General features: G+C 42.1%; 1 protein-coding gene across 2 annotated transcripts in view; it reads right to left on the bottom strand.

The window, feature by feature from the left end:
- The window catches only part of LOC135514298 (3',5'-cyclic-AMP phosphodiesterase 4D-like), a 267,081-nt gene that overhangs the window by 63,585 nt on the left and 181,697 nt on the right, over nucleotides 1-21,799 (bottom strand). Inside the window, exon 1 of one of the 2 annotated variants that reach the window (XM_064937681.1) lies at nucleotides 18,108-18,855. The exons of the other annotated variant lie outside the window; for it this stretch is intronic. Coding sequence (XP_064793753.1) covers nucleotides 18,108-18,193 — 86 coding nt within the window. The 5' untranslated portion in view covers nucleotides 18,194-18,855. Of the gene's footprint in view, nucleotides 1-18,107; nucleotides 18,856-21,799 lie in introns of those variants that run through there. 2 annotated transcript variants of the gene reach the window in all.

The raw sequence follows: 21,799 nt of genomic DNA, 5'->3' as shown, positions 1-21,799 counted from the left end.
TCTATTTTCAGGACTGAGGCAGGATATATTTCTATAAAAACAACAATCATAGATCTCAGCTTCTTTGTCAAGTTGTCAATGTCTGTTTCAAAAGACAACTTGTCATCAAACCAGATACCCAAGTACTTATAAAGAAAAACATTCTAAATTTAGGTTCCATTTGGAGTGCAAATACGCAAGTCCTCAGGATAAACATTACGAGATCTAGAGACCAGCATGAACTTGGTTTTATTTGCATTTAACACTCATTTAAGATCAGTAAGTGATTTCTGGATTGAGTCAAAATCATGCTGAAGGTCACCAATGGCCTGCTGCACTGAAGAGGCACAGGAGTGAATAAATGTGTTATCTGCGTAAAGATGAATGTTACAGGTGTTCACAGTATTCCCAATGTCATTTATATACAACGTGAACAACAATGGCTTCAAAATCGATCCCTGGTGTACCCCTTTAAGCACTTCAAGGAATTCAGATTTTACCCTGTCTATCATAATAGCCTGGGTTCTATCACTAAGATAATTCTGAAACCACAAACAGGCATCAGTGCCAAGGCCTAACACAGACAACTTCCCCAATAAGAAAGAACAATCAACTGTATCAAAATCTTTTGACATGTCTGTAAATATGATGGGACAAGCGTAACACACTAGGGGATTAGGCAGACGACAGCTCTCTCTGTGTGTGTGTGTGTGTGTGTGTGTGTGTGTGTGTGTGTGTGTGTGTGTGTGTGTGTGTGTGTGTGTGTGTGCGCACGCGTGCAAACGAGTGTGTGTGTTACAGAGGTGTGAAACAAAACCAGACGCAGACGCAGATAGGCGTACAGTACAGTAATCTCACTCAGTGTCTCCCAGGAACACATGTAACCACCATGGCTCTCTGAGTCTCCCTTGCTCAGTTACAGTCCTGCAGTCAGTGCACAGGGATAGACAGAATCCTAGTGTGCACAAAACAACAAGACTAGTGTGCCAACACACAACATAAAAAAAGGTGATAATACCAACAGCTCTGCAATTACAATATATGAAGAGTAAATGAGCAGACATAACAGGGGGTAGTGTCTTACCACTGTGATGTCCTCACGTAGAACATCTTTGATTGTCTCTGGGAGAAGCACATGGAGCACCAGTAAGCTGTTTACAGGTCAAATCCAATATCAACTCAACACCACTCTGACACATCACAGCTAATGGGATGCAAAGTGTCAAGATGGATGGATTTGATTTGATCTTATTAGGATCTGTTTTAGCCCAAGGGCTAGTCTTTCAAGAGTCCTTAAGAAATGTAAAAAAACAATACATCAATTTGAAAAACATCATAAGCAAAGTAAAAGCACAAAAACACAAACAAAGATCTACATTCCTATTACCTATACATATTACGAGCTACACCCCCCAGCCTCCCACATACCTCATGTGCATATATAAATTTAAATACAATATAACATATTACAATAACCTCAACAGTAATGACAGATTAATGACATTAATAATCAAATCAATCATTCAATCAAACTCTGACACTCTCTTTTCTTTTTTTCTAATCTCCGGGAAAACAAACATTCACGCACGCGCACACACACACACACACACACACACACACACACACACACACACACACACACACACACACACACACACACACACACACACACACACACACAGCAGAGCCAGCACATGCCTGTGCTAATAGGTTTAGTCTGGCACCCCTCTCAGTGATGTCAGAGTAATCCCTCTTTAAAACCCTGATGACATCATCACAGCGTAGTGTCACTGCATGTGTTTGGGAGGTGGGAGAGTGAGTAAGGGCATATGGGCACAGACAAAGTGTGTGTGTGCTTGTGTGTATGGGGCTGCCACGATCAAGGATTCCCGAAGATCCCAAAATAATCTGGAGATTAGCCTAGTTAAGCTGTTCTCCAAACAGAATATAGAGCACCAGGGCCACCATGACGATCATAATAATACAACGACACAATGGTAATTGTAATCATACTTCGTCATAAGCTGTGTTGTTGTCATAAACATGACAACAGGGTCATCATCCTGAGAGTTCCTATGGTTGTATGCAGTTGAGCACCTTATAATAGATGTTGTGATGTCACACCATCAAATACAGGTCACAATTGTAAATGAGAACTTGTTCTCAACTTGCCAACCTGGTTAAATAAAGGTGAAATAAAAAAAAATAAAAAAACACCCGAGTTTTAATATGTAATTCTAAGTGTAACACAGCTATATACTGTACACTTACCGGAGAATTTATTAGGTACACCACCCCATTCACAAAAATGTATCGCTCCTACAGGCAGTGAGTCACGTGGTGGTGGCTTGCGATATTGTTTGAATCCAGGATGTATCACATCCGGCTGTGATTGGGAGTCACATATGGCGGTGCACAATTGGCCCAGTGTTGCCCGGGTTTGGCCGGGGTAAGCCGACATTGTATATAAGAATGTGTTTTTATCTGACTTGCCTCGTTACATAAATGTTAAATTTCTTTTTTAAATGAAGGGGAAAAAATGGAACGAATGGTTAAAATAAGTGACCTAAGCAACTTTGATTGTCGGTGCCGGGCACGCTGGATCCATTATTTCTAAAACGTCCGTCCCCCTGGGCTTTTCACACACGACAGTGTCTTGGGTTTACCGGGAATGGTACGACAGACAAAGAACATCCAGTCAGCAGCAGTCCTGTGGGCAAAAACAGCTTGCTGATGAAAGAAGCACGAAGGAGAATGGCAAGAATCATGCAAGCCAACAGGCGGACCTCAAACATACAAATAATGGCACAGAACGGCACCTCGGAACACACAAGTCGTCGGTCCACAGATGGGCTATTGCAGTCTCAAAGGGTTCCACTCCTATCAGCTAAAAACAAGAAGAAGCGTCTCCAATGGGCACAATCACCAACGCTGCAAAATTGAGGAGTGGAGAGCATCTCTTTGAATATGACAGTGAGTTGGATGAAATGGAATGAGCTGTTCGCAGCTAGCTAATATTGCACTTAGTTGGTTAGCTTTAACGAGCTGAAGATTCATTTCATGACAATTCATTTGTATCGCAAGTAGTATGGGTTGGGATTGTGGTTCATTATTCAGCTAGCTAGCTACATGTCTAAACAAAAGACTGATTGCGTGACCCATCAAGTTAGCCAGGTGTGTCTGAGGTGATCTATTCTATTTCATGAAAATATGTACGTACATGTCCAGACAATAGTGACCCATCCACTTTGCTAGATGTGAATGGGGAGTGGTTATATCATTTATTTCACATGACCCATCAATTTAGACAAGTGTGTCTGGGTAAGCATGATCTAATAATTATAAAGTGATTATAGAATACAAATTCTATTTTTGATATTGCTGCTATGCAAATATGCAAGTAACCATTTCATTGTACTGTACCTTCTGTATCCTTCTGTATTCACAATAATGTGAAGAACAACATGACCTGCATTAGAGTCAGATGAGGATATAGGCCAAGGACAAGATAGTGTGTGTTTTTACCCTGAGTTTTTCCTTATTGTAGGCTACTACTTTCACCACTTTTTGTCTTGAAGTCTTTGTTTTTTTTTACTACACTTACTTACTCGCATGTGAATCATTAAAGATATCTGTGGGGCTTAAGAGGGTGTGAATGATGTTGAAAAGGTATATACAAAGAAGAGCTCTCCAGTGCAGATCCACTTGCGGCCAAAATTCAGCCTCCTGGCAGAAGTAACCAGGTTTTTTGGCTACAAGGTCCCGAATATAACCCCAAGCATAAATCAAAATCCACAAATAAATGGTTAATTGACCACCAAATCAACATTTTACAATGGCCATCAATCTCAGTCTCCGGACTTAAAAAACCACTGAAAAGCTGTGGTTTGAATTGAAGAGGGCCGTCCATAAGCGCAGACAAAGGATATCAAGGATCTTGAAAGATTCTGTATGGAGATATGGTCTAAGATCCCTCCCCAAGCATTCTCCAATCTCATTAAACATTCTAGAAAAAGGCTCAGTGCCATTATCCACACAAATTGAGGGACTGAAAGATATTGAAAACAGGGGTGCCAATCGTTTTGACCCATATCTTTTTGAGATTTTTTTTCACTTGTTTAAAAAATCTATTTCGCTGAGCAATTGTATTAGTATAAATATATATATTGTTAATTGAGCATACAGTACAATATGTCTCACTATTTGTATCATTTATTTTATACAGTCTTTCTTGCTCATTTTTATCAAGGGTGCCAATAATTATGTACCTGATTATAGCATTAGCCCACTGGTGCTGTATTATGGACATATCATGTCTGCGTGTTTGAGGGAAAGGTAGGGAAAGGGCATTGCACACCTGAATGCATACAACCGAAACGTGTCTACCGCATTTAACCAAACCCCTCCGAATAAAAGCAGTTCGGGGGGGTTGCCTTAATCGACGTCCACGTCATTGGCGCGGACTCCTTCTCTGATGATAAGCCAAGGTAAGCTACTCCGTCCATTGTTGCCATCACACTGATCCTAATCACCTTGTTCGTCATAAGCAATAGGCCTCTATTGTTGTTGTTCTCATAAACATTTTCTGCAGGTGAATCCTAACGTGATTAGCCCAGTGATGTAACACTCAGGCCAACGGATAGAAACAATCGGACGATACAGACGTCAGTATAACAGATCAGCTGAACGATCCATTGTTCTCATTCGGTTCCCAAATTACCTACATTCACAAACAAGTAAGCCACCTACCCTGAAGGGCCGGGACAAGAGGGATGACCAGTAGGCCTATTGTTTGGAATGTTCTGCTTTGCTCTGATTTGACTCAGCTTGGGTTGCAAAATTCCTGTAACTTTCCAAAAAATTCCCAGGTTTTCCAGAAATCCTGGTTAGGATACCGGCTATAGGATGTCTTTATATTTTCCAGAATGTTCTAACTACTCAGAACTGTGTGGTTCATGTACTTCACATAACCCCAGGTCAGTGCCCAGGATTGTTCTCCTGTAGAATAATCACACCTTTTTGTTTTAGTACTTCCTTACTCAGGCCTTTGTATTCCTTGAGGAACATAGGTTATTGATGGATCGCCTCCATCCCTTTCGGTCTTTTGCCCTCCTCTCCAGGCGTTGCCATGTCAGACCCACAAACTTAATCGCTTGCTCTGTGCTTCGTCTCCACATAGTTCTAGGTCTTCTCCTTTTGCGAGTGTGTGACCTATCCAACTCTACTTTCTCCTCTTGAGTTGTTCTGCTATTGGTTCTTGTTTAGTAGTTTCCCACAGCTTGATGTTGCTGATGATATCTGGCCAGTGGACTCCCAGAAGGTGCCTGAGACAGTGGTTGTGGAATGCTTGTGATTTGTTCAGTGTGTCAGTGGTGGTTCTCCATGCATCAGATCCGTACAGAACAATGTGTTGAATGCTGTTCTTGCTTCACTAATTCTTGCTTTGATATCTTAATCTGTCCCTCCGTAACACTACTTACTGTAGATAGGTGAATGTATCTACCTCCTCTAGTTGGTTGTTTCCCATGATTATGCGTGTGTTGTTTTTATTCTTGATCCTCATGATTTTGGTTTTCGGGAGGTTGATCTCAAGTCCAACGTAGCTGTTATTGTTTCTAGAGCAATGGTTCTCAACTGGTTTTGCCTCAGGACCCAATTTCAACAAGGTTGTCTCAGTCGCGATCTAATATTCACACTGCCATTTTTTGTTGCCAAAATGCAATCTGGAAAACTATGTTTAATGCTATATTGATAGTAAATGTACCAGCAACGATAGTCCCACCTTTTTCATTGTCAATAATTCAATTTTGCCCATATTCTTGATGAGGAATGTTAAACTCAATTGGTTTGAGACCACAAAATCAAACAAATACGCTAAATAGCGCTTCTAATAATTCTATATTGAAAATACTGTGATTGAAGAAAAAAGATAAATTGTTACAAAATATAAGTTCATTATAATTTCTACCTGGTTTAAGTCATCCAAGTTCATTACAGGAGTATTTATTATTAACAGAATATAGATATATTTAGATTTTTTTCTCTCAGACCCATTCAAAACCTCCCGCATCCCAAATTTGGGTTGCGACCCACCAGTTGAGAATCGCTGTTTTGGAGTATGGGATTTTTCTGTATCTGCTGGTGAGTGTGTGCTAATAGTACAAAATCATCAGCCAAGTCTAGATCCTCTAGCTGTTCGGTCAGGCTCCACTGAATACCGGTTTGATTGTTGGTTGTTTGTTTTATGATCCAGTTTACGCAAAGAAGGAAGAGGAAGGGAGAGGGAAGTCAGCCCTGCCGCATGCCATTAAGGACTTGGAACTTTTCTGTTGGACTTCCTTCATGATAGACTTGAAATTGCATTCCTTGGTAGGTGTGCTTAATGATGTTGATGAATTTGGGTGGGATTCCATATTGTGCCATACTGTGCCACAGTATTGTGCCACAGCTTCTCTCGGTCTATACTGTCAAAGCCTTTTCAAAGTCAATGAAATCAACGCTTTTGTTTCATTACATCTGTTTATTTTGTGAGCGAGGTGTGACTGCTATTGGCCACCGGTCTCAGTGTTTTTTTTTTTTGTTCCAGCAGGAAAGGCCTGTCTGATTAGATCCGATGGCCATTGTTGGGGTCTAATGGTGACGTACGCATGGACACAGCACCAGATCTCTGACCTCACACTCACTAATGGTATGAACAGATACCAGACAACTAGGCTGTAGCACCTTTACTGTAAGGCTGGGTTAAGGAGGAGCTTAATCTCTAATCGTGCTCATATTTGTATTTGCCACGTCTATCTCCAATCCCTTTCTGGGCAGAGGGCAGGTGTCATGCTGTTAGGTGACATGCTGCCAGCCTGCCAGCCTACTGTGCCCCTGCTCTGAGAGGTTCAACCGTTCAGACACAGAGATAGAAAAGATAGATCTGATTCATGGTGAATTTAGTCATGAACCACCTGCGGCCATCTCTACTCTCCTCTGACATTTCTGACACCGGGGTTGCATTTTTATTGATCTGACTGCTGTGTTCCAAATGTTCCAGAGAGATACAGAAGATTGAATGCTCTATCTTACCTCTGCTACTGGGGATACATGGGAAACAGAGCAGAGGGAATTCAATAAAATGGATGTGAGGGTTGGGGCTATGCAGTCGCAGTGGCTCTCTTCTGTGTGAGGATGGCTGCACACATCTCAATAGTAAGTACAGGGACATGCATTAAAAAGGCCTTGCAGACAAAATGATTAGAATGACAACCTGACAGTCAAATAGTGCATATGGTCTATGGTGTAGGGCTGGGTGATATGTAAAATCATTTTTCGTACGATAACGATAATTATCACGATATTAATCAAGTAATGTTTAAAAGGTGTATATCTGCTTCAGACTCAATAATGCCTAATGCCTGAACAAACCACTGGGCAGGTAGCCTAGTGGTTAGAGCATTGGGCCAGTAACCAGCAGGTAGCCTAGTGGTTAGAGCGTTGGGCCAGTAACCAAAAAGTTGCTAGATCAAATCCCTGTGCTGACAAATTAAAAATATGTCATTCTATACCTTTATTTTTAATTTTTTTACCTTTATTTAACTAGGCAAGTCATTTAAGAACAAAATCTTATTTTCAATGACGAACAAGAAAAATTGTTCCATGTTTGCGGCCAGGGGTACCTGGGGTCAATTAATTTGATAAGCCCCTTGAAACCTTCCTTTTTGACTGTGCTAATTGGTAGCATGTCCATAAAAATGCAATGCATAATAGCATTTGTGATTTCTTTGTCTTTTCGATGTTTGCTTGTAGGGCATAAATGCTGCCAGTGTTGACTGCTTCGGGCGAACATCCCTAGATTGGCTGGTGCTTGAGGAGAGTTTATCAATACCGTGGCGCAAACTCACACTTCCAGCATGTTTCAAAGAGTGATTTTGCTTCAGATGTTGATTTTGCTTCACATGCTACTTCGTAGCCACCTGTCTACGGCACAATTTGCACCGAACATTGCTCTGCTCTTTGTCGGACTTCAAAAAGCCAAACCACTTCCAAATTACTGAAACAGTTGAACCCTTTTTATCAATATTTTCTTAATTGGAAGCTGCTCCTTCTCCATGGCCATCACTGCCACTGTTTTCACCTACATCACTCATTTTTCGTGGTTAATAGTGGCTACTCCATCACTCAAGGTGCTAAGTGGTTTTTAATGGGTGTATACCTCTCCACGTGCATATTGTCACTTCTCAGCACGTTCCTGCTGCGTCACAGAGGTGAAATGGACTGTTGTACCTAATTATTCTATATCGATATTATCGAAAATGAATGTAAACGTTTTTATATCATCATAGAGGGAAGTATGGTGTCTTTGTAGAACACTTCCAGGACAACTACAGGACACCTCCACGACACCCCCAGGACACCTACAGCACCCGGTGTCACAGGAATGCCACAGAGATTATCAAGGACATCAACCACCCGAGCCACAGCCTGTTCACCCTGCTACCATCCAGAAGATGAGGTCAGTATAGGTGCATCAACGCTGGGAACAAGAGACTGAAAAACATCTTCTATCTCAAGGCCAACAGACTGTTAAACAACCATCGCTAGCCGGCTACCACCCAGTTACTCAACTCTGCACCTTAGAGGCTGCTGCCCTATAGACATAGACATGGAATCACTAGCCACATTAATAATGGAACACTAGTCACTTTAACAATGTTCACATACTGCTTTACTAATTTCATATGTACATACTGTATTCTACTGTATTTTAGTCAATGCCATTCCGACATTGCTCATCCTAATTTGTATATATTTACTTTACTTTTAGATTTGTGTGTATCGTTGGGAATTGTTAGATACTACTGCACTGTTGGAGCCAGGAAGACAAGCATTTCGCTACACCCACATTAACATCTGCTAAATATGTGTATGTGAGCAATACAGCAGGGCAGTAGGGTGGCCTAGTGGTTAGAGCGGTGGACTTGTCACCGTAACTGCCCCTGAACAGGCAGTTAACCCACTGTTCCTAGGCCGTCATTGAAAATAAGATTTTTTTCTTACCTGACTTGCCTAGTTAAAAAATTACAATAAATTATGATAGTAATGCTAAAACGCACCCTCACCTCTAAGAGGTTTTAAGGAAAATATACTGAGCATTGAATCTGACAGTGGATGCCAGACAAAGTGATACATGGTTACTCAAAGGAACTGGCCCTGCCAAGCACATATTCTGTCCAGTACAATGGTTGATAAATGCTCACTTTCACACACACGAACGTACACACATAAAAAAAGATGCAGATCTGGGGTGCTGGATGAGTCATTAGACCTCGGCTGTTGCTGGTTTATCGTGAGTAAAGGGAACATTATCTCCAGCCATGGCTCACTGCACCTCCTTTGACTTAAGCTCTGTGTGTGTGTGTGTGTGTGTGTGTGTGTGTGTGTGTGTGTGTGTGTGTGTGTGTGTGTGTGTGTGTGTGTGTGTGTGTGTGTGTGTGTGTGTGTGTGTGTGTGTGTGTGTGTGTGTGTGTGTGAGTGAAATAAGAGTGAGAGAAAAGGTGTGTGTGAGGGCTAAGGAGGAGAAAACAGCACATCCTGAGAACGACGAGCTTCACATCTGGTAAGAAGACTAATGCCAGCTTTGACTGACTGACTCACTCCCCAGCATGAAACACTCCTCTACCAAAAGACACAAAACAAGCTGTGAATGTGCAAACAACAGTTACTGTATAGACGGTGAGTAGCTTGTTGAGTAACAAGGAAAGTATTTTATTGTTTAGAAATGGCACAGTATTATGCTGCTTTGATGCTCTTCCTATCCAGACGAACAGTCATTTTCCATGGAACATCACTATGTGCAACACATGCATACGGCACGCACACACTTCTCCAACAAGCTGTCTATTGCCCCCATGCAGCTCTGCAGCAGACTGCCTCCCCCCCAGTCTGGCTCTATATAGCCCACCTTAATAAAGATCTGTGTATCACAGGCAGCACGGCAGGATGACAGAGATTGATGCTGCAGGAGAGGCGTCAGCAACACACTCTCTCTCTCTCTCTCTCTCTCTCTCTCTCTCTCTCTCTCTCTCTCTCTCTCTCTCTCTCTCTCTCTCTCTCTCTCTCTCTCTCTCTCTCTCTCTCTCTCTCTCGTCTCTCTCTATCGTCTCTGCTGGTCCTATGGGTACACTGAGTGATGGCTTTGCCTCCAGAAGGATGCGATTCTGGCAGCACTACAACGTCACCAAAAGCCAATTTTCTTAACCTCCACCTCGGGTCGCAGCAAAGTAACTGAGAGTGAGTCAATTTTCTCTAAGTTTGGGTATACACTATTTGATCCTGCACAAGACTAAATGGGGAGAAAGAGAGCTCTTGGGGAGAAAGAGAGCAGCTAATTTCATCCACTTTCACCACCTGTCTGAATTGATTCTTCAGGCCTCACAGTGCCAATACCTCTGGGAGCAAATAAAGCGCAGAGCTCCATCTCAACTCCTACTGTACCATGGTACAGTATCTAAAAATATACCTCACATTTCTTCTCTCCTCTCCTCGCTCTGTACATCAAAGTGTATTAGGATTCACTGTATATGATTACTGTAGGTACACTGCAGCTGTTGTTACATTTCTGATTATTTCATATTTCTGCAAATAGAAATCCACATACAATGTTAATTTCATTCCCATTATTAGAGTGCTCAGACCCAAGCCCACAAAAATGGTAATAACATGACATGACAAATAGTGATGCATGATGAAAACGCCTTTAGATTGAGTCAAATTGTCAGTGCCAGCTACAATAATGTTATTATTCCCACATTAACTCTGTTCCTGAAACTAATGCTCTGTCTTCAAGTATTTATAGCCATGTAATAATATTGAACATCGGCAGAGAAAGACAAGAACAGTAATTAGCTCTCCGAAGTCCAACCCCAAAAAATCACTATGGCGACAAATGTGTTTGTGACAAATGAAAAGTGAGTCTGCCAACGTAACACTAAGCCACTCATTAATCCCTTCAATGAGAGCTGTGAAGTCTCGACTATCTAACTGACAAACTATTGCTCTAAACCCAACGTCCTCTTATGACAAAGACAACCGAGCGTCCTCTGTTGACAAAGATAGCACTGCCTGTCTACAGGTCTGAGGAGTATAGATGAAAAATCACTCTCCTACGTAGGTATGTGTGTGTGTGTGTGTGTGTGTGTGTGTGTGTGTGTGTGTGTGTGTGTGTGTGTGTGTGTGTGTGTGTGTGTGTGTGCGTGAGTGTGTGTGTGCGTGTGCGTGAGTGCCTGCCTGCTGAGTGCCAAATCCAAGGTGAACTGGGATTGTGTAACAGCCAATCAGCCTCTCTCTAGCCAGGTGAGGCTTTATTGTCATGGAGGTAAATGGCAGATTTAGTCTGGCATCTGCTTGTGCTCATGTCTTACTGGACCAGGAGCCATGGGGCTTTCAAATACATACTCTAGTCTATTGTACCGCAGAGCACATGTTAACAACAGAACACGCTCAGAAAATAACAACACTGGCTTCAGGGCGCAACATGTACTTTGAGATCTTTAAATAAATATACCTTGAATATCGAGACTGAATTTGAATATATTCATGTTGAAGAGATAGACCTAAGTAAAGAGGAAAACTAAAGCAACATGTTAATCCCGTAAAACAATTGCAAGATGAGGGGGGTGAAGTTCTCGTCATTCAGTCAGCAGGGGCTTGGTAGTGTTGGGAAACCAGGGACAGAGAGGATTATGCTGGTCCATTATTAAACCTCATAAGACTACAGTACCTGAAATTGGGCACGAGAATTACTGATAATAATTATTCATATGATTACATAACTTTTTTGATTCATATTTTTCATATTTTTTTTCTTTCATATGATTCTTATTTTTGTATATGTCATGGATCCCCCGGTACAGTTGCTCGTTCTGTGCACAAGTTCCGGAGGTCTACGTCACCGGCCTCTATGCGTCACTGACTCTATGCGTCTATGCGTCGCTTGTGATTACGGGTCTTGTCCCGTGTATTGTTGTACGCTTGTTATTACGGGTCTTGTCCCGTGTATTGTTGTACGCTTGTTATTACGGGTGTCGTCCCGTGTATTGTTGTACGCTTGTGATTACGGGTTTTGTCCCGTGTATTGTTGAACACTTGTTATTACAGGTCTTGTCCCGTGTATTGTTGTACGCCTGTGATTACGGGTCTTGTCCCGTGTATTGTTGTACGCCTGTGATTACGGGTCTTGTCCTGTGTATTATTGTACGCTTGTTATTACGAGTCTTGTCCCGTGTATTGTTATTATGGGTCTTGTCCGTGTATTTTATTAGAGGTTTAACCTCACTTTTTTGTTTGGGTTACATCCCTGTGTTTTTGTATACGTTTTTGTTTTGGGCTTCGTCCCCGTGCCTTTTCATGGCATGTTGTATATTTTTGGGTGGAGTATTAAGACCCCCTATTAGGTATTCCTGCGCCTGAGCTTTTTATGTCTCTATTTTGGTTTGGTCAGGGTGTGATTTTGGGTGGGCATTCTATGTTCTTTATTTCTAGGTTTTGTGTTTCTATGTTTTGGCCGGGTATGGTCTCAATCAGGGACAGCTGTCTATCGTTGTCTCTGATTGGGAATCATACTTAGGCAGCCTGTTTTACCACCTTAGGTTGTGGGATGTTGTTCTTTGTTAGCTCTGTGTAGCCTTCAGAACGTGACGTTCGTTGTTCTTTTGTTTTGTTTAGTGTTTAGTTGTAATAAAAGTATGTACACTTCCCACGCTGCACCTTGGTCCAGTACACTTCCCACGCTGCACCTTGGTCCACTTCTTCCGACGAACGTTACAGTGGGAATACTTACCAATTTTTCTGAGCAAATATTTTTGGGTTTATTATTATAATTGTTTTCGAATTTTCATTGTTGGACATAAAATACTACAAAATATAAATCAGTTGGAGCTGATTTCCTAGTGTTTTCTGGAATTTTAGGTCCAACAATGAAAATTCTAAGATGAGGATGATAATAATAATAATGAACCTAAACATATTGAAATGCACTCATTTGATAAAAAGTTGTTTTTGACCAAAATGAAAACGTTTCAGTTTGTCACTTTCGCAAACTTTAAGTAATGACAGGTTTGACTACTTAAGACATGAATCTAGGTTTTGCCTTCAGAATTCCAGAAAATGTTTCCCTAATACGGAACCCAACCCGGCTGCGCGCGTGGCCATCATGCACTATCGTGCATACATTTATTTTGTTCCCCAACACCAATCGCGATCACGACACGCAGGTTAAAATATCAAAACAAACTCTGAACCAATTACCATAATTTGGGCACATGTATGGCAATTTAGCTAGCTAGCTTGCTTGCTAATTTGTCCTATTTCGCTAGCTTGCTGTTGCTAGCAAATTTGTCCTGGGATATAAACATTGAGTTATTTTACCTGAAATGCACAAGCTCCTCTACTCCGCCAATTAATCCACACATAAAACGGCCAACCGAATTGTTTCTAGTCACCTCTCCTCCTTCCAGGCTTTTTCATCTTTTAACTTATATGGTGATTGGCATCTAAACGTTCATAGTATTACCACGACTCCCGGAAAAACAGTTCATCTTTCAATCACCCACGTCAGTATAACCAATGAGGTTTGGTCAGGGTGTGATGGAAAATGGTTACTTGCTTCTATAAACCAATGAGATGGGAGAGGCAGGACTTTCAGCGCGATCTGCGTCAGAAATAGAAAGGAGTCCTATTTTAGCCCCTGGCAGCGCAGGCGCTCATTGGCGCATGCGAGCTGTGTGGGTGCAATAATTGAATAACTTTTGCGACGCTCGCACACCCGACGTGTCCGATCTGGTCAGCATGTTAGGACACATTTTTCACTTCTCCCATTGACTTCCCAAACCCCAGTCTGGTCTGTCGAGTCTGCTCCGGAAGTATCGTGATGTTGTGCCTCTGGGTTCGAAAACTTTGATGTCACCACCCAGCTTCTTCAAGTGGGTGGTGCTTAGAAAATGTCTGCTCCCCAGCAGCCCTTACAGTGCATTCACACTACACAACCACATCGCACGGTTAAACATCGGAACCCATTCACTTTCAATGGAATGAAAGCGAGAGAAGTGGAGTGAGTGGGGGACCGTTGAGCTATGTAGGATGGATGGGCGAGGGAGCTGAACAGGGTGGGACTTTATACAAATCCTCTGTGATATTGCGATGCGAGTGACCATTTGAAGCTCACCATAGATTCCAACCGCTACTGGCTGGCAATAGCTGTTGATACGTAACACTACCTAGCTTGCATGCTAGCTTGTTAGCACCCACATGAAGGTGAGGATAGCATGGCTAGGTGAGTGCTGTTTGTATAGCGTAAACGCTCTGTTACACAGCAGAGCGAAGACAGACCACTCGTTGTTTTCGTCTCTAGCACACGGATCTATACATATAACTTATATAGCTGTGTGATAAAGAATGATGCCTACTGTACAAACTTCCTTAACCTAAAATAAGTAAAGAAGTCATTTTGTATGGAAGTCCAAAGCTTATTTTATGCTGGAGGCAGACACAACACATTATGGCCATTATTCCCTATAAAATCTGCTCTGCGGAGAACGCAGACAGAATCACGGAATACAGACATTATAATGGAATTCAACAAAATTCAAAATGTATTGAACTTAGTAGGAAATCAACTAAATCTATGGAACTGATAAGAACATTCATTCACTTGCCCACAAAATGCATGTGATTAACATTTTCCTGCAACTTTCTGAAATGACACATGAATGCCCATGTACCTCTCTGTGCGTGTGCCATTAGCGATGATGCTAATGGTAACATTCCTCTGGTAGAGACGGAAAGGTTTTGCCAAAAGCCTTCTCAATTCAATGTTAACTACAAAGTAGCCTATGCCTACCTGGCAGAATGATATCAGGATTATTTACATCAATCCAGTAGCCATCTGTTTTGCAAACTCCGTAACTACGAGTGCTACAGAAACATCGCTAACCAAACAACGGTCGCTTACTGGAGTATTTCTGTCTGTAATAAAGCCCTTTCGTGGAGAAAAACGAATTAGGATTGGTCTGGCTGCCAAGTGGGTGGGCCCATGCCCTCACAGGCCCACCCATGCCTGCACCCCTGCCCAGTCATGTCAAATCCATAGATTAGGGCCTAATGAATTTATTTCAATTGACTGATTTCCTTATATCAACTGTAACTCAGTCAAATCTTTGAAATTGTTGCACGCTGCGTTTATATTTTTGCTCAGTATAATATAGACATTTTACAAAGTATGAAAAGGCTTATTCATTCACGTCATGAATTTACTATGATATCATCAAATTTGTATATGTTTTATTATACTTTTATGTACTAGATTATTTGGATTAAAAGGTGTTTTTTCCCCCCAGACATAAATATTGCCCTCTTGCTAGATTGATAAATAAAGCCATAGAGAAACAGTGCCAAAGTACTGCCAGCTCAAGAAGTTTGAAGACTAGTGATAAATAATGCACCATCCATCTGAAAGCTCACCTGTAGACACACACACACACTGTAGGGGATGGATGGTGCATTCCTCTTCTATGGGGACTGAAACAGTGCTCGGTCCCCCCTGCAGCAAACAGACACACCGTCAAAATGAGTTCTGACAGCTCATCACTAAAGGAATGAGAAGAAAGTCTTTGTTCAGACAACCATAACAACGTGGCCATGTTGTCACTCAATCTGTCTGTTATATCCCACCAAACCCCTGAGACTATCCATGAAAGGGGAAACACATGTTTGAAAAATAATAAAACATTTATACTAAACTGAAACTCTGTACTGTACTATGTGTTTGTACTATACTGGAACATATACGGTACTTGTGTACTGAAACTCTGAGGAGGAATGATTACCCATTTAGATGATCTAACCAATTAACATGGCAATGCCAAATTATTGCCATACATTAAGAGCAGCCTGCTAAAGCTAAACCATTCGATCTCTATAATGAGCATCAATTCATGACTAAATGAAAGGCTTAAGAATCCTTATTTAACTCCCCTACATAGTCTATGTCCAAAATAGCAGCACACTATTCCCTACATAGTGCACTATACTGATCAGAGCCCTATAGACCCTGGTCAAAAGCAGTGGGGGACAAAGTAACCAACTGTCATACTGAGTAAAAGTAATGATACCTTCATAAAAATGAAAAAAGTACAAGTGAAATCCACCCAGTAAAATACTACTTGACTAAAAGTTTTTAAAATCTGCTTAAGTATCGAAAGTAAATGTAATTGCTAAAATATACTTAAGTATCAAAAGTAAAAGTTTTTCAAATGTAAGGATAGCCAGGGGCACACTCCAACCCTCACACATCATTTACAAACTAAGCATTTGTGTTTAGTGAGTCTGCCAGATCAGAGGCAGTAGGGATGAGCCGATGACCAGGCATTTTCTCTTGATAAGTGTGTCAACTTGACAATTTTTCTGTCCTGCTAAGCATCTCAACATGTAACAAATACTTTTTGGGGTCAGGGAAAATGTATGGAGTAAAAAGTACATTATTTTCTTTAGGAAAAGATATCAACACTAAGGTAAAGTACAGATACCCCAAAAAACAACGTAAGTATTATTTGAAAGTATTTTTACTTAAGTACTTTACACCACGGGTCAGAATGGTGCCATTTGGGATGCAAACATAGAAGGCAGCAGTGGCTTGAGGGTGTTATGACCCACACCTACATGTACACTACTATACATCCCCCTACTTACTGTACTGCCATGGCTTTGAGGATGAGGATTAGATAGCACCTCCTGGAAGAACAGCCTTAAACAATTCAATATTTTACTATAATTTCTGGCTTGGTATTTTCAAATCTTGAGGTACCCTTAAGCATCTGCAACACAGTCTTTCAGACAAGGTCAACTCTATCAAAGTTGCCCTCACAAATTATAGCATGTCATGGCAAATACTTTCTCAGCAACCCTATGATGTCACGTCTGTATGACAAAAGTAATCAACTTCAAGTTTGAAGTGTGACTTTAGCTAGCGATATCAAAGGATAACTTGCGGCAATATTGAGCATGTGTGTGTTTTAGCGAAAGAGAGAGAGAGAAAGTGGGAGAGAAGGAGAGAGAGAGAGAGAGAGATAGTTTGTTTCTCTTCAAGTAGCTACTACTGGATTAGATAGGAACATTCCTCCGGACCGCTGTCTGTCTGTCAGCTGTTCCCTCATACAACCACAGTCTCTGGTTTGGCCTCTCTAAAGGTCACAGTCTAGTGGCATCCCTCCACTGCCTCTAATCTAATACTGATCAAGTAAACAATGAGTTGGAACTACTGTACATATTTTCCTAACCATGTGACCTGACCTAGACAAACTCAACAGCTGACACTAGAGGTTTTATTCCCACGACGGCCACCTATACCGAATACATGTGTTCGCTCTAAATTGATTGAGAAAAATGTGCTATATAATTATTCCATTGTCTTGTATGGAGTTTTCCTGACCTGAGACAATGCTTGGCTGCGCACATGTAGAGAAGCAAAATGATGTCTGCAGTATGAATCTGCACAGCATGTGCTACAGCCAGCGTTTGAGCTCACTCTCCAGAACACTTCTGTCATTGCACAAAGAAAAGCAGAAGCCTGTTTGTGTTGAAGACTGTACTGCATGTTAATACTGGACAGGAAGGAAGCAGGAGTGTTGAGGTATGGGTCAATAATCTGACAGAGACCCTTATGGTCCAAACATTGAGTCACTGTTATATGACTAGCTCTAATAACAAACCATTTGAAGACAGCAATCAGCAGGGAATCTTGTCATGGCCCTGACAAAGCCACATCCCAAAAGGAGCCTCTATTTAAGTGGCTGATGAAAAGTGCAGAGGGGGAATCCAAAGCAGGGGGGCCATGGCTAGCTAGCTCCATAAGCCTCCACAGGCTTATGTGGGAGAAAATGGCAGGAAATGTCTGGCCCATTGAACAATAAATCTCCCAGAGTAGAACTGGGCTGCCTGTCGGGGTTTCTAACCATCCTGGAATGGTACAGAGCAGCGGGAACACATAGGACACAGGAGAACATGCAGGAGAACAGAACTCATGTCCACAACGGTTGCCGCCATGTTGGACACACGCGCGCACACACACGCACACAGACGCACACACTCACCAAATCCATGAGTGCCTCCTGAAAGGGAAGTTGCTGAGGTGCATCATAGTCCTCTCCCTCGCCCCGTGGCAGAGTCCAGGCTTCATGAAGCCGCGTGATGAATCTTCCCTCTAACCTTTAAGACTATCTACACACACTGCCCTCCACACACTGTGACCACTCCCAAAACAACATCATGCCTGCCTGCCCCTTAGACTGCTCTGTGCTCTATACCATAGTAATGACACTGGAGGTCCACTTAGTCATTCCAGTGTTGGGCACAAAGTCAGCCTTTATGGAGTCATGTTGTCAGCAGCTGGAATATGAATGGACTACATAATGCAAGGCCACCCCAGCTTGGATTAACAAAAGCAGTTTGGAGCATAACAAATCCTCAAAAAAAGATGCAGGGTAAACACAACTATTAACAAAATCCACCAAATATGACAACGAGCAAAACAAGAAAGCAGTGCTGTAATGCTTCAGCGGTGTGAATGGAAGAGAGTCCTCAGCACTGTGACCCAGGAGTCCACAAAGGATCAGCTACTAGCTTCTCAGGCGGCTGCTCTTTTCTCCGAGGGATTCTTCCGGCGAGGATCTGGAAATCGCTGTCCCACATCCTCATGGTGAACGGGTTCAGGGATTCATCTCTCCGGAAAACATTCCTTTTCCTGACAGACAGGGAAGACGGCCGGCACGGGAGCAGTCGACACTAGCGTGACAGGGCATGTCACCCTCTCTCTTTCTCTCTCCCTCTTTCTCTTTCTCTGTCTATCTCTATCTCCCTCTCTTTCGCTATGTCTAGATCTTGCCTGTCCCCATGAGCTCCCGGGGTTGGAAGGGAAAGGGGGAAGAAAATGAGTGGAGCGCTGCGCTATTGTCCCTGCTCTCCCTATCGCTCTCTCACTCTCTCACTCCCTCCCTCCCACCCTCACAGGCAGTCAGTCAGTGGGATGTCCTGACCCTGTTATGTGTGTGCCTGCTCCTCCTGTGTACAGTGAGTTAAACCTATTGATCCTCTTAGAACTCACAGCTCACGGGCTTCATTCAGCTTACAACTGGCAGGGAGAGGAGAGAAGAAAGCAGGAGGGAAGCTTTCCAGTCCTCTGAGGCTTGGTGTTGCTGACCTGTGTGTGTGTGTGTGTGTGTGTGTGTGTGTGTGTGTGTGTGTGTGTGTGTGTGTGTGTGTGTGTGTGTGTGTGTGTGTGTGTGTGTGTGTGTGTGTGTGTGTGTGTGTGTGTGTGTGTGTGTGTGTGTGTGTGTGTGTGTGTGTGTGTGTGTGTGTGTGTGTGTGTGTGTGTGTGAGTGACCAGAGTGTGGGAGAAGTGGTGACATCCATCATTTGGGGAATTAATTTTCTATCACTTATTTTCTCTCTCTCACCATGTTTCCTTCACTATCTGTCCACCCTTCTACACACACTTTCTCTCCCTACTCCTCCCTCTCTTTCTCTCTCTCTCTCTCTCTCTCTCTCTCTCTCTCTATACATCTCTCTCTCTCTCTCACTGTGTGCCCACACACCATTGAACCATGACATTTCAGACTACAGAACTAATGCTGGCTCATGTTTCTGCGTCTGTATGTTTCTGCTAGCGTGCGTGTGTGTGTTTGTGTGCGTGCGTGTGTTTGCGTGTGTTTGCGTGCGTGCGTGCTGGCATGTGCAAGTGCATGTGTGAGTACTATCAAGCATTGGGCTTCTTTAGGTATGTTCTTAGCAGGAACCAAGGCAACATCCATCTCTCTGTAATGTAGACGTCTTCAGAGAGATGCCTAACTATATCTAAACTCATAAATATTCCAGGCACTAATCTCAAACCCCTGATTACATATGATTTTACATACCCTGGAGTTTATGTACTACAATTCTTGATGTCAAATAGGACAAAAGAATAGTGAAACAGGACAGTGTTTCCGTCAATAAGCATGTAAAATATGCTGTACATTGTAGACATCTGTGACTGTAGACATCTCACTCTCTTGTGTGTGTGCGAGTGCGTGTCATAGAGAGGAATGTAGATCATTACATAGAAATAACAAATTTTTGCATAGACATTTTAAAGTGGTGAACTGGGTGGGAATTACTATGGGTTGGAAGCGATCAGCCAATTATCAGAGCATTGTATTGGTTTGTAAATTGGTTTCCCTAGTTTGTAAATGGCTTTAAGCTATATGACCGTTATCTAGTGGCCACAATAAATAAACAACAAGATTTGGTTCAAGACTGTAGGTGGCGGCTATAAGTCACCAATATTAGCTTTTTTTCAAACATAAAAATAATAAGAAAATGTACTGTTTTCATCAAAACTCCGTGGCGCAATGGTAAGTCGTTCGCTTCAGTTGCCTATAATCAGTTGGAATACCAGGTTTGCATCTTATATATATATATCATGCGTCCCTTTTTTGTATTCAAGTTTACTATTTTTCAAAAATGGAATCTATGGAATTTTGTATGATGCTTTTAATTTTGTAGAAGTACATCATCAATGATGTCCGAAGCTTCGTTTGATGCTTCTACGGTGTTCAGTAGAGATTGAAGTTTGAAAGCAGCATAGATTCGAAGAAAGCACGGGAACCGCAGCGAAATCAATGGAATCTCCCATTTTGCAACACACGGTTTGAAAAAGCATGTGATCAAACGAAGCTTCGGACATCATTGATGATGTACTTCTGATCAACTGATACACGCATCGGCACACTGCTTCGAAGTTAGTTCCTTAGCATTTTCGACGCGTGACTCGAAGCTCCGGTATTAAACGAAACAACATTAGTGCTTATTAGAGACAGGTTTCTTTTGCTTAATAATTTAAAAAAAAAGATTACCACACTATTTATTGTGACCAGTATGACCAGTATAAAGATTATAATAACAAATCCATTGCAGATCAGACTTGCAGAGGCTGCATACAGTATCATACACCCAGCCTATTTTGTGCTTCCTCACCATGGAGAGCTTGAATTTGATGTTGTGTTTTCCTTTTGGTGGCGCTATGGCAACGATGACAGAAGAGTTTTATTTATGTTTCATGCAGATGACAGTGGGAATATCAGGGAATATCAGCCCTGTGGTACCCTCAACTCCAATGTAGCTCAGTTGGTAGAGCATTGCAATTGTGGCACCAGGGTTGTGGGTTCGATTCCCATGGGAGGCCAGTATGAAAGTGTACAGGAAGTTTTTCTGGATAAGATGCCTACTAATTTACAGAAATATAAACAATTCCTTGAGACCCGGCATTTATAAGCTGAAATTTGTGCCAATGCCCGGCTATTAAAAAGGACATGCAATGATCTGAGACTCAGTGTTTAATAGAGGTTTTACAGTACCTTAAAATGGCGCTGCCAATTTTAAAGTACACTTCTGTGTGTGTGTGTGTGTGTGTGTGTGTGTGTGTGTGTGAGCGTGATGCTGGGTTGAGGAAAGGGTTAGCCCATTCTGAGTATGTGCATGTGTGAGCATTAAAACCATCACCCTTAGTTACTGACTTTATTGTTCCCGTGCGGAAATTTTGTTTCAGTGTCATGTAGAGGTCGACCGATTAATTAGGGCCCATTTCAAGTTTTCATAACAATTGGAAATCGGTATTTTTGGACGGCATTTTTTTATTTTTTTTACAACTTTATTTAACGAGGCAAGTCAGTTAAGAACACATTCTTATTTTCAATGACGGCCTCGGAACTGTGGTTTAACTGCCTCGTCCAGGGGCAGAACTACAGAT

Source organism: Oncorhynchus masou, chromosome 25 (genome assembly GCF_036934945.1).
Source record: "Oncorhynchus masou masou isolate Uvic2021 chromosome 25, UVic_Omas_1.1, whole genome shotgun sequence".
Lineage (NCBI taxonomy): Eukaryota > Metazoa > Chordata > Actinopteri > Salmoniformes > Salmonidae > Oncorhynchus > Oncorhynchus masou.
This window is presented reverse-complemented; position numbering and strand designations above follow the sequence as displayed.